The 12,457-nt window shown below is 38.3% G+C and overlaps 2 protein-coding genes across 2 annotated transcripts; both read right to left on the bottom strand.

The window, feature by feature from the left end:
• Window positions 1-6,114: 6,114 nt before the first annotated feature.
• On the bottom strand, window positions 6,115-8,319 carry LOC126799851 (F-box/FBD/LRR-repeat protein At4g26340-like). Its single transcript, XM_050527114.1, has 4 exons — window positions 8,275-8,319; window positions 6,896-7,900; window positions 6,666-6,809; window positions 6,115-6,503 (listed from the first exon to the last, which is right to left on the bottom strand). Exons 1-4 carry the CDS (start codon window positions 8,317-8,319, stop codon window positions 6,153-6,155), a joined length of 1,545 nt encoding a protein of 514 aa, XP_050383071.1. The 3' UTR covers window positions 6,115-6,152.
• A 2,235-nt stretch (window positions 8,320-10,554) lies between these two features.
• On the bottom strand, window positions 10,555-11,271 carry LOC126799852 (uncharacterized). The gene has a single exon (XM_050527115.1). It carries the CDS (start codon window positions 11,015-11,017, stop codon window positions 10,613-10,615), a length of 405 nt encoding a protein of 134 aa, XP_050383072.1. The 5' UTR covers window positions 11,018-11,271; the 3' UTR covers window positions 10,555-10,612.
• Between the last annotated feature and the right edge of the window lie 1,186 nt (window positions 11,272-12,457).

Genomic DNA, 12,457 nt, shown 5'->3' with positions numbered 1-12,457 from the left:
CGGAACGTTTATTAAGAAAAACGTTACGTTTCCGAACGTAATTATCGACTTTTATTCCGTCGATCGGTTGCGAAAACTTTCTTCACGAAAGTTGTAGAGCTCGTCGATACGAGTTCGGGAATATGTGACACGTTCGAAGCGGACGTCGGATGTAAAAGTTATTAACGTCGGAAGTTAGTTTCCGATTTGGAAACTAGTATAAATAGAGCATTTATGAGATTAGGGTTTCCATAATTGGAAACCCCTCACTCGGCCCGCCTCCCCCTTCTCTCGTTTCTCTCTCTCTCTCTCTTTCCCCGATCTTCACTCTCTCTCCTCGATCTCCGGCTCCGCCTCTCCGTGGCCTGCACCGCCTGCCCAGGAAGCACCGCACGGCCCTCCGCAGTCGACCCCTGGAGCGACGCACCTCCTTGCGCCGTCGTGAGCCTTCACGCTTCAACCCGAGGCCGCGCCTGTCGCCACAGTCGATCTCCGCCTCCAACGACCTCCGGTGGTGCTCCAGCTCGTCGAGGTAAGGGTTTTGAATGGTTAATCGATCTGTGTGGTTGTTTTGTTGAATTGTGAGGCGTGGTGATGGATCGGAGAGGGGAAACGGAGGAGAAGAAGGAGGAGATACCGCCGCCTCTAGGCGGCGCGTGAGGGTGTTAGGGGTAGCCTAGGGGTGGTTGAAGGCCGTAGGAAGGAAGAGGGGGAGGAGGGGGAGAGTTTAGGCACGGCGGTGGCGTCACACGCTCCGTGGTTAGCCTCGGCGCGTGGGCCCCACGCGCGGCCGGCCGGAGGTGGCGCGTGTGCCACACGCGCCGCCGTGTGAGGCGGTGTAAATAGTTTCGACTGAAAGGGTATTTTGGTAATTTACTGTGTAACGGTAAATGTAAATGTAAATTTTATTTACGTATGGTAAATGTAATTAAGTTTTACCTACGGTAAATGTAATTATAATTTACTTTCAGTAAATGTAAAAAGTAAATTGTAAAAATGGTAATTTAGTAAATTTTTATTTACTGAATTTGTATTTACATTAAATCGTACGTATACGTACAGAAATACGTATTAATATTTATACGTACAGAAATACGTATTAATATTTATACGTACAGAAATACGTATTTAATATTTATACGTACAGAAATACGTATTAATATTTATACGTACAGAAATACGTATTAATATTTATACGTACAGAAATACGTATTTAATATTTATACGTACAGTAATACGTATTTAATAATTATACGTACAGAAATACGTATTAATATTTATACGTACAGAAATACGTATTAATATTTATACGTACAGTAATACGTATTTAATATTTATACGTACAGAAATACGTATTAATATTTATACGTACAGAAATACGTATCTAATATTTATACGTACAGAAATACGTATTTAATAATTATACGTACAGAAATACGTATTAATTGAGTATTGTACAGTAACCGTGAATAGTGAACAGTAACTTCGTATAAACCAAAATTGCTGAACAGTAACCGATTATTACTGTTTCGGCATTTAAAGGTTTACGAAACGATTCTAAATGCTGGTTTTTATCTTTTTAAGGTGATCGCTAAATCGAGGAAAGGGAGTATTATCGGAAATTGAGGATTTACGCTCAAGTCAATAAGGTGAGTAAAATCTCACTGAATTACGAATCTACCCTCGCGGTGATTCAACATTTTTGCAAGTGTGTTTATTTAATGAATTACAACATGTATATAACTTAGTGGACTACGTATATATATAGTATAATGGTAATAAATACATATATATATATATAGTTCATTAAATTACATACTGTTATTAATTCATTAAAAATAGTCATTTCGGTGACAGAAAAATTATGCATGTGTGATTTTAATGGTACGATATGATGTGAGATTATCGTACGTAATTTTTCAGGTGTTTATGAAATATGACATGTATATGATATAGTGGACTATGTATATATTGTATAAATGGTAAATAAATACAAATATATATAGTTTGCTATATAATATACTGTTATGATTTTTATTATGATATATTGTGAAAGTTTTAAAACGTACAATATGATGAGTGATTATTGTACATGATTTTATCTCGGAAAATGTGAAATATTGTGATTTGTCTTCGGACGTGATGTGTGGTACAATATGATGTGAGATTATTGTACATGTGAGGCAAGTCGGAACCTAGCCTTTGGCCGGGCGAAAGTTACGATACAGTTAGAGCTCTAGTCTGTCTGCCATAGTACTGCATGAGGTAACGGGTGGTTATCTGATCATGGGTACTCAGCTTGTTTTGGATGTTGGGTGGCGGGTGGTTACCCAACATCAGCGGTATACTAAGTGAGGGGTAACAGATGTGTACCAGCGCTCATTAGTTACCATTTTGTGAAAATATTAGAGTAACCAGATGGGTTGCTCGTTTTCTCATGATTTTCATTATACTGTGTTGATGTGGAGTTGTGTCTTCTATGAGACGAGAGTTATTTTCATATTTTACTCATACGAGCTGTAAAGCTTACCGGGTTTGTGTTGCAATCCCGGTGCACCAATTTCAATGGTGTAGGGGATACTTCCGCAGGTGCTGAGTAGTGGTGATTGAGTGACGACTCCGAAGACTCGAAGTCGATCGCATCCAATCGTGGTGAGGTTCCAGCGTGGATTTTGTGTGAGATTTGGTGTGATTTTATTTGTGAGGTTGTTGAGAGGATTATACAATTCCATTTGTTATATGTTGAATTATCATTTGGGTTTGTAATAATCGGCTTGACTGAGTTATATTTTAAACTCAGATGTGATCCGCTGCGACATTAAAATGATTTCGATTTCATTGAGATTATTTTGTGTTTAACGATTTTAAGATTTTGAGTTTTGAAGCTCGGAATTTTAGGGTCGTTACACATAGGAACACTGTCAAATATCAAACACCATTCCACTTTGCCTGAATTTTCTCTCAGTTCCCAAATACTAATAGATCCGTATACTTTAGATTGATACATACGCAAACGCTCTTGGCACACTCCTAGTTGGAGATCTAGGTTCGGTGCTTCATTGACAGGAATGTAACGAATACCACTAATATTGAATGGATCCAACTCGAGTGTAACGCGTTTGTAACTGTACCAATACAACTTGCCGTTGAAAGCAAAGCCGGGCCGCCAGTTAATGAAACGATCAAAATAATTTATGCTTGGTGGGATGTTCAACTCGTGCTCTCTCCATTCACCAATCTCAGAAGAGAATATCTCCAAAGAGAAACCGTGTTTCCGTGGTGTTGAATGTGGAACTATTCGCACAACCGCCCACCTATAATCAGCATTACCTTGATAAACATAGTAAGGATCACAAATGAATCCCACCGGCACTTTCGACTTGTGAACTCGAGGGGTGGGAGGGAGAGCAACCCATTTCTTGGTCCATGGACTGCAGATATAGTAGTCACGCTGATAATACTTGGTTGCGCAGCACAAGACCAAGTCTCTAAAAGTTGCTTCCACGATTGGTATATTAAATCGTTGCGTAAGATCTTTAAAAATTGGGAGGAAACGCAACGTAAAATCTAAATTTATCTCGAAATATGAAAGGATACGAGGTAAGGGGTATAAGTTTGTTATCCTTATAGCACCACACAACATGATTAGTCATGTACGGCTTTGTTGGGGTACCAAATCTGGATAAAAACCGGCTAACAAAATACGTTCGAGAGAAGAGATCATACCATCGCTTGGAAACACACTTGCACCGGGATATATTCCCAATTGAAGGCAATCGACATAGTATTTCGACAACTATACAGTCGGGAAGATCAGAAATCGTGGTTGTCGATTGTGGTGGTGGTGGTGAATTTGTTATGCATCTCTTGGACTTTTTAACAGGAGACAAGTGAGGTAAGGTTATAGTACCTCTTTTGCAGCTGTTTGTGGTAGCACCTACATCACTATCAGCAGGTATCATGATGCTGGCAGAAACTCTCGTCTGGTAATGGCTTGAAATTTGTCTTAACCTAGTTGTAATGATTCTTTCATGTTTATATAGGAGTTATAGGCCGGAGGATATATATATATATATATATATTATTAATCCCATATATAAAAGGCATTAATTATTCCCATGTATACAACTAATACAAGGAAACCTACTACCCCTGTGATACGAAGCTGCTGGGCTCATATAAATCTTAAAAGGGACCAGTAAAGAAATAAGATAGGAAAACATGTGTTGCACAAAACTTCTGTATTTTGTTATTCATGTGTTCTCTTGCATTAATTTCGTTTTGAATGAAAGCTAATATCTATGTTTTTGCAGACCTTTGCTGATTCTCGACCCAGTTCCGCTTGTAGGTCAACAATGAAATTCCTCCCCCCCCCCCCCCCACACACACACACACACACAGCAATCGCTAAATCTTGATGAAGAATTCGGGTACATGTCAAACATTTGCTCTAGTATTTTTGTGTTTTGTAAAATTGGTTGTTGTTATGGAAGCACACTATGATTAGACAAACATGCATGCATGAAACTAAGTATTTAACAAGCATATTTTAAATTACTATCAATCTCCTTATTGCATCCCTCTCAGGCACCCCTTCCTCTGCCGCCAACCTCACCATCAACTGACTCCAACCTCATATGCCCCTTCCTCTTCCGCCAACCTCACCACAATCATGAGTGTGTGACACCGACCTCTGATGCCTATTCCTCAGTTCTCACTATGAAGTTCTTGCAGGAAAACATAACTTGGATAAATAATTCTCCCCAACATCTCACTGATCTAACATACATATATATTTATGCAGAATTATGCTTCTATTATTTAATTTTTGAATTAGTTTCAGTTAACTCCTCTAAATTTTATATCCAAAATCAGTTTATCTCTTAAACTTTTATTTCTCCTTTTATACTTTTAAATGACATTAGAGAATGACAAAATTCAGATTTTATAGGTTAAAATCCGATAAAAAAACTATCAAAATTTGTCATATATGCAAGATCAAAACAAAATTCTCAATAATTTTACAACAACATTGAAGCTTTAAAATTAGTTCTTATGAAGTCAAAAACTTGAGTTACGTGGAAAATTTACTCTATAGCATAATCACATAACCATCATCGAATAACATATATAATCACATAACCCAATGTATATATATACACACACCATATCCATTTAACTTTAGGGAATGATTCAATAGTCAAAAACTTGAGTTACGTAGAAAATTTACTCTATAGCATAATCACATAACCATCATCGAATAACATATATAATCACATAACCCAATGTATATATATACACACACCATATCCATTTAACTTTATCTACTTTAACTCTTGAATATTGTTCTATATATTCTGTTTTTCAGTTTCAAAGAAGCTTTATGTTCGTACAAAAAAAAGTACAAGCTTTATGATTGTATAGCAAAAAATCAACACAGTTTATGTGTTATCTACATATATATACACAACATGGGGATAAACTGGTATTTTGTGAATCTTATGGTAAATACATGACTTTTATATGTTTATGTTAGTTGCATGATCGGTCTATACTCTACATATTTATGTTAGTTGCATGATCGGTCCCTAAGCTCTATTGGTACACATGCCAATACCAATTAAAACCAATAAATCCTGCGAATTCACTTCAAACGTGTAGCATCATCTTCCCTACAGGCTTAATTTCTTGAGTTGCATCCTTACTGTTAAGACTAAAGATCCATATAATCCAATGTCTCCTTGGATGAAAAATGAGCAATCATGGCCTAAATATGTTCTCCTCTGCTTTGAAGTATTGAGAAAATTCATTGAAATTGGTTACAAGAGCACTTGAGGGTCAAAATAAAAGCGACGACCCAAAAGAAGAGTGAGCACTGAGCAGGTTACTCGATAGGTCTCTTCTGAACATCAATAATATTTGTATAGCTCATGGACTCGTTGTTGTTGGGTGATAATCTCAAAACAGAAAGACATGAGTTTGGTTAGTAGACCTGCTTTACGTATCATATTACGTGATCATCAACAATAATTCCACAACGCTGTTTTACTTGTGTGATTAAAAAACCTAATATGTACTTGAATCAATTCCGGCCTGTAAGGCTGTAACTAAATTTAAGGTGTTTACAGCTGAAGGAATACAAACACAAGTTACACAACCTACACTGCACCTAATTACGACAGACACACAAAGTTTACAGTTGTAGGAACAAATTTCTTAAGGTGTTTCAAAGCATGGGTTCTTGCCCTCATTTCCTCATCCTCATCTTCCTTCACCATACTCAGCCCCCTAGACCAATGCCGGACAGGATCAATAACAAGTTTCTCAAGTGCAACAGCATTCTTCAACAAGAGCATGACATGTTTAGCAGCAAATCTGCGAGCACGATACCCAACTACTTCTATTACTCTGAGCTCATGATGAGGGCATTTTGCTAGACTCTCCATTTGCTCTGTCGTCACAATCTCCTCCATCTCTAGTATTCCTATTCCGATCTTCTCCAACCATGATGTGATAATATTCATCTGCATCAAGGAAACAAATTTATGTACATCAAAGTTAACCATCACATTATAAATTACATAGAAACATTGGCCGTTTGGTTTTGCGTTGAAATTTATGTTTATTGAAATGCAGAAGATGAACAAAATCTACCAAGCATGAATAGCAGCAATAGATTATTTTACCTTCACCAGAAGTCTCTGCAGTTGAGGCGATGCCTTCATGAACGAAGTCAAATAACGAAGAGAAGACGCATAATGTGGTTCACATATTAATGCCAAATACTTGAGATTTGCTAATATAGGGAACACATAATCCTGATTGTAGACCTGAAAGTGAAACAACAGTAAGGAGCATTATCATCCAGATAGAAAAACAAAAGAAAACAGAACATAATGATTACATATATACTTACCGCTTCACTGATATCCATTGTGAGATACCTCAGCTGAGAAATATAGCATGACAGTTGGGTAAAGGGAAGCTCTACGGATATAGTTATAGAATTGAAATAGTCGTTGCTCTCAATCTCAAGCTCAGTAATGGATACCTCAGCAAGCAACGGTACATTATTCAGAATTAGGTCTATACCAACTCCGATGTAAGTAAATGAGACAATGCCAGCATCACATATCTCAATGGTTTTAAGGTCAGGACAATGTTTTATCGCCAAATACTTCCATTTGATGGATGGACTAAAAACTCTTAAATCAACCAAATTTTTGGCTGCCACCACTGATAATCTTTCAACTGGACAGTTCATTAACAAGTACTCAAGAACTTCTCCAGCCACATTAACATGCCGCAAATTAAGAACTTTTAGTGACTTGAAACCCAGACTACATCCAGAATGTAGACTTGGGATGCCAGAACACAAGTTCTTTCCAGTAAACCCTTTCTCAAGACCTAATAGTTCATGAGGAAATGTATAGTTATCTTTAACATTAGCTGCTGAAAACTCTAGCTCAAGTATTTGAACCCTCTTTTCCTTTGCAAACTTAACCCATTCATCAATGGATCCTGCAAAGCCACTGTCTAGAAAATAGCAAGCCCTAAACCGTTCAATCAATGGGCCTGTATGCCGTTGCACCGCACGATCCACCAAACTGACAAAATTACGGCGTTGCCTGTGTTGTATATTCGGCTTCACTTCCATAAATTCCCTCGAATTCTTCTCATCTTCAAAGTTGAGAGTCATAGTAGACGCCCACAGATCCCGCCACCGCCTTGAAAGGACACTAGTGGCTGCTGCTTCCTTGACAAGCAAGCAAGACAAGATACTAACAAGAATGCCATCCGGCAACTCACTGATTCTATCCACAAAACTGATTTGATCCCTAGAGCTGCACTCACCCTTACCCTTCTGTTGTTTCTTTCCCAAATTACCCTTTTTCTTAGGCTTGCTACTTTTCTCATGCTTCTGATAGATTAATCAATCAAACAGCACGGATTCAGAAACTTGACAAACAATGAGTAAGGACTTGGCATTGGAAATTTTACTGGGTAAATCTTCTTTATTAACTTTTATGATTCCAGTAAATTTGTCAAATTTATGCTACAAATTAATAGCATTACACTGATTCAAACAAACAAACAGAAGAAACCCAAAACTCATGTTCCATTTCTCTACAAGTTAGCAATCTCGGAAACCGAAAAATGTGATCTTTCAACTGATAAGATATCTGGGTATGATTAAAAACACAAAAAGTTGCAATATTTACGATAGCTTGATAATTAGACGTAATTAAGATGAAAAATTTGAGAATTTTGGTCTTGTAAAAGCCTAGTGTGTACCTTGTTTGGGAGAAATTGAGAGGTTCGGCATCCCCAGTTCTTCATTTCAGTTCGGAGAAATCAGAGGTTTGTGTTTTGCTTTTGCCTCTTTATTAACTAGTTTGCTTTGCCCCTTTGGGCTTTGACCCGTACCCGAGTGACTAAAATGAAACTCAAACTAACTAGGAATTAACTTGCTAGTTACATGACAAAAACAAGAAATCGAGTATCATTTCTTGTTTTGATTTCTCTAATCTATGGTCTGTAAGTTTTGGCATGAAGCTCGGAACTTTTCTTCTTTCTAACATATGCAGCAATTCCAGCAAACATCTATGGTTGTTGAGAGCTCAGTGTGTTTCGATGAAAATACGTGAAAATGAGAAAGAAAGGGTTCCCCTAGCATTGATGGACCTATCGGGAGATGTCACAGTCGACATGTCCTTATGAGACTGCCGGTTAAATCACTTTGTTGCTTGACTTGCATCAAGTGTGTCCCTAAGACTTATCTGAATTCTGAATCTCCGATCATAGTGGCCAGCCCCGAGTCCCCTGAGTTTGTTGCAATGCACATTTGAAGCTTATATTACTCGTCTGCCGTGGTTCAAGTGCCTCAACTTATGCTGGTTGCACGATACGAATAGAATCCTGTAAAACTGCAGTCCTTGAGGTGCAATGGCCGTAGAAGCTGCTTGATAAGGATCAATTTGACGGAGTTTGTCTTCACAAATGATTTGTATAACTACGATGTAGATGTCGTCAGCAATGTGTTTGTAATTAGTAGAAGATGGAGATACAGAAAACAACTTGGTTGATCCTCACAAGGGAGAAGTTCCAAAGCTTCCAAGGAGTGGTTCCAAAGCTTCCAACCTATAACAGAAATGACCTATATAACTTTGACCCCATTACGAAATGGGATTTGATAATGTAAGTAGTACCTACTAGATTGTTCATATTATCCGAAATGCAGCAAGATACACTGTGATCCCAATACTCAAATGCAAGCGACATAGTGGCCAGAGTGTAAGCAATGGGAACAAGATCACGGCGAACGATACAATCAGTTCCTTAGTGTTACTTCAGCAAGAGTGTATGCGAATGATGACCTGCATTGGTTGTTCAAGGACGATGAAGGCCATAAAACCATGTAGTTTCCATCGATTTCAGAAACGATGAATTCTATTGGACTGACCATCCCGACTTACAGATTTCTTCTTGTGACAAAAGTTGGCACGATCTTCATTTGCTTGATCTCAGAGGATCTTTACTTCTTTAGTCATCATAAATCTTTGTCCAGATGAGGGAGAGTATATTAAGATATTGATGGTGGACATCTATGAAAAGAAACATTGGGAGCTAGCTTACATGATAAACACAGAAATGTTTGTATTAGATTGCCTTATAATCTGCAATTGAAATGAGGTGAATGGGAGAACGGCATTATTACTGCACAAAATAGTGTACGCTATCTGAGAGATGGTTCCGTGGAAGGAGTTGAAGTGTCTTCAAGAATCGTTAGTTAGTTATACTGGAAGCATGATTTGCCCATAAGAGTATGGCAACTTAATTGAACCAGCAAGACAGTGGCCTCTATAACGCAGAACCAAGCAAACTTATATTACATGTTTCAGTAGCTAGAGCCTAGAGGAGCTCATCGGTAAATACATTTTCCGGGATAAGATGGTATTCTCTAGCTAGTCCAGGTTTCTATAAATCTTGATCACCAATTATTATTTGATCAAAATTTTACTTAGATTATTTTGTCTAGTGTTCATCCTTTTCAGCAAGATGTCTTAATGTACTTCTAATTCCATAGTTCCATAACATAAACTACAGTGGATTACACAAATTCTAAGCCTGGCTTCTCGAAATATATACGTACATGCATGAACAACTACAGTTTAGCTAATAGGGATGAATCTGGCTTGAATTTTGCACCAAGCCTCTCAAGCAATTGCTCCATGCAACGATTTCACATGATAGACACAGATACTAGTATCCTAGGCAATGTTGGGAACAAAAGCAGGAGCAATAGAGAAAATGATATGATTAGCATTATTCTAATGATTTTAACAATTATAAAGACATAAGAAAAATAAGAGATAATGCTAAGATAGAATCATCCATGATAAATAGATCATAACTCAACAGGCTCTTCTAAAGTTTTTGAACAGGAAGAAGAAGATTCATTCAGTTGAATTCGAATTAAAATCCAAGGAGAAGAATTAACTTTTCCAAAATGAAGATACACACAAGCCATTTAAATCACTCTAGCTAAACGTGAGCTAGACTCGTACAGGAACTTAGGATCAACATTACCAGTAATGCCAAACTAATGATCGTCACAAACATGAGAATACAACTAGTTCTTGGCCTTTAGCGAGTTGTTCTCCTTAATCCTTACTCGGTTATCCAGCTTAACAAAACGCTTGAGATCTTCATAGGGGAGAGTTTCAATGTTCTTCCTTCTCAGTTCACTCAACGCAGGACGCTTATCAACTAGATGCCAAACCCATTCAGGGTAATCCGGCAAGATTTTAGGATCTGTCCTATCCTTGAGTATATTGGCTCCAACCACAGTCGTAGCCTTGACCTCCTTGTCCAAAATTGACGCTTTCGGTGCATCACCAGCGCCACCTTTGGAACCCTTCTTTGCTTTAGCAGAAAATGCCCGCCGCCCTGACACCAACACCCCAACTGCTTCCAATTCCATGGAAGTGATGGAACTGACAACACTCCTCAACGATCTCGCACTACTCATAGACATAACTGTAGCAACAATCCTTCACTACACCAGTTGTGTAACTCAATACCTAACTTAACAAACCAATTCCAAACACAATCAACCACTTAACTGTTCCTGCTACTAAAAAAATCAAACTTTCACTAGAACATAACTACCAATCTCAATTGAATCAAACCCACTAAATATTTTCACATTCTATAGCAAAATCAATAGCACACTTTCAAAGGAGCCATTCAATTTAGGGTTTCTAAACATCACCTAATTGCAAACAACAGCATTAAGTATTTATACGAAGGAGACCGAATTCAAGCTAAGGACACATAAATTGGGTTTAATAGGAAGAAATTGAAGCAAAGTTTCAAGCTTTATAGAAGAAGTACCTTTCGGCCGTTTGGAGAGAATCGGAAATTTGATCGGCGAGTGAAACTTTCCGACGGTGGGAGAGAGTGAGGTTTTAACGTCTAAAAATGAAGAAGGGAAATGACTTTTAAGTACTTGGGTTTCTTCATCGGGTAAATGGGCCGGGTCGGGTATATTACTCCAATGTTAGGAAAAGAAGATGCCTAAGTGATTTAAGGGTTCGATGTGTACATCATACACCATCGACTATTTTTATATGGAAAATTTTATGTTGTAGCGCTGTATACCATATATATTTCTAATCCACCATTCATACATTCTACGGGTCCCACGTGCATTTAAAGATACCCTCTATCTACCGTCCGATTCGGTATGTATGTTATGCAACGCTGCACCATAGACGAATCCATTTTTATATACACAAATTTATAAATAACAAGTAGGATTTTACAAAACGAGAAATGTGGTTTAACCATGTTTAAGTCATGCTTCCCCGAAGCCGAAGCTCAGACTCTGATGGCCATGAAGACTACGGAAGCATCCGATCGATCGACCTCGGAATGTTCTGCTACGTACATTTTCTTATAATCTCTAAGAAAATGGACTCTATTATCATGCCACTATCGTATTAAACGCACTGAACTAGCTAGGTGGGGGCGTATACGAGATATGCAAGATAATATAAACCTCCAGCCAACCCTAGCCTCCTAGTACGTTGGAGAACATGGCATGGGAATAGGAAACTGGAAACACAGAGATGGAGGAACTTAATTGTGATAACATAGAAAATGGAGTGTTGCTAAATGCCCTCATCATGAGCTCAAAGTAATAGAGATCGTTGGGTACGTACGTATCGTGCTCGTAGATTTGCGACATTCATGTCATGCTCAAAGTAATAGAAATCGTTGGGTATCATAGTAAGCATCATTCGTAATTAAAACCTTTATCTTTCTTTTTGTCCAGTACGCCGGCCATCTGCGGGACAGACCCCAAGTTTAAGGTCCATTCGGCCACCGTGTCTGGACTCAACGTCACCCACTCAGACGTAACCACCGAGCGCCACCAACCGCGACGACGTGTACAGAGTCTCCTTCACCGTCC

This window comes from Argentina anserina, chromosome 6 (assembly GCF_933775445.1).
Source record: "Argentina anserina chromosome 6, drPotAnse1.1, whole genome shotgun sequence".
Taxonomy (NCBI): domain Eukaryota; kingdom Viridiplantae; phylum Streptophyta; class Magnoliopsida; order Rosales; family Rosaceae; genus Argentina; species Argentina anserina.
Note: the sequence above shows the minus strand (reverse complement) of the source record. Positions and strands in the feature narration are given on the sequence as shown.

What these genes read in the sequence shown, in the direction of transcription:
- LOC126799851 (XM_050527114.1), bottom strand. Translation starts at nt 8,319, where the DNA reads ATGAAGAACTGGGGATGCCGAACCTCTCAATTTCTCCCAAACAAG. An exon ending in CTCAATTTCTCCCAAACAAG is followed by an intron (nt 7,901 to 8,274) that starts GTACACACTAGG and finishes TTAATCTATCAG; the next exon opens with AAGCATGAGAAAAGTAGCAA. An exon ending in CAATGGATATCAGTGAAGCG is followed by an intron (nt 6,810 to 6,895) that starts GTAAGTATATAT and finishes TTTCACTTTCAG; the next exon opens with GTCTACAATCAGGATTATGT.
- LOC126799852 (XM_050527115.1), bottom strand. Translation starts at nt 11,017, where the DNA reads ATGTCTATGAGTAGTGCGAGATCGTTGAGGAGTGTTGTCAGTTCCATC.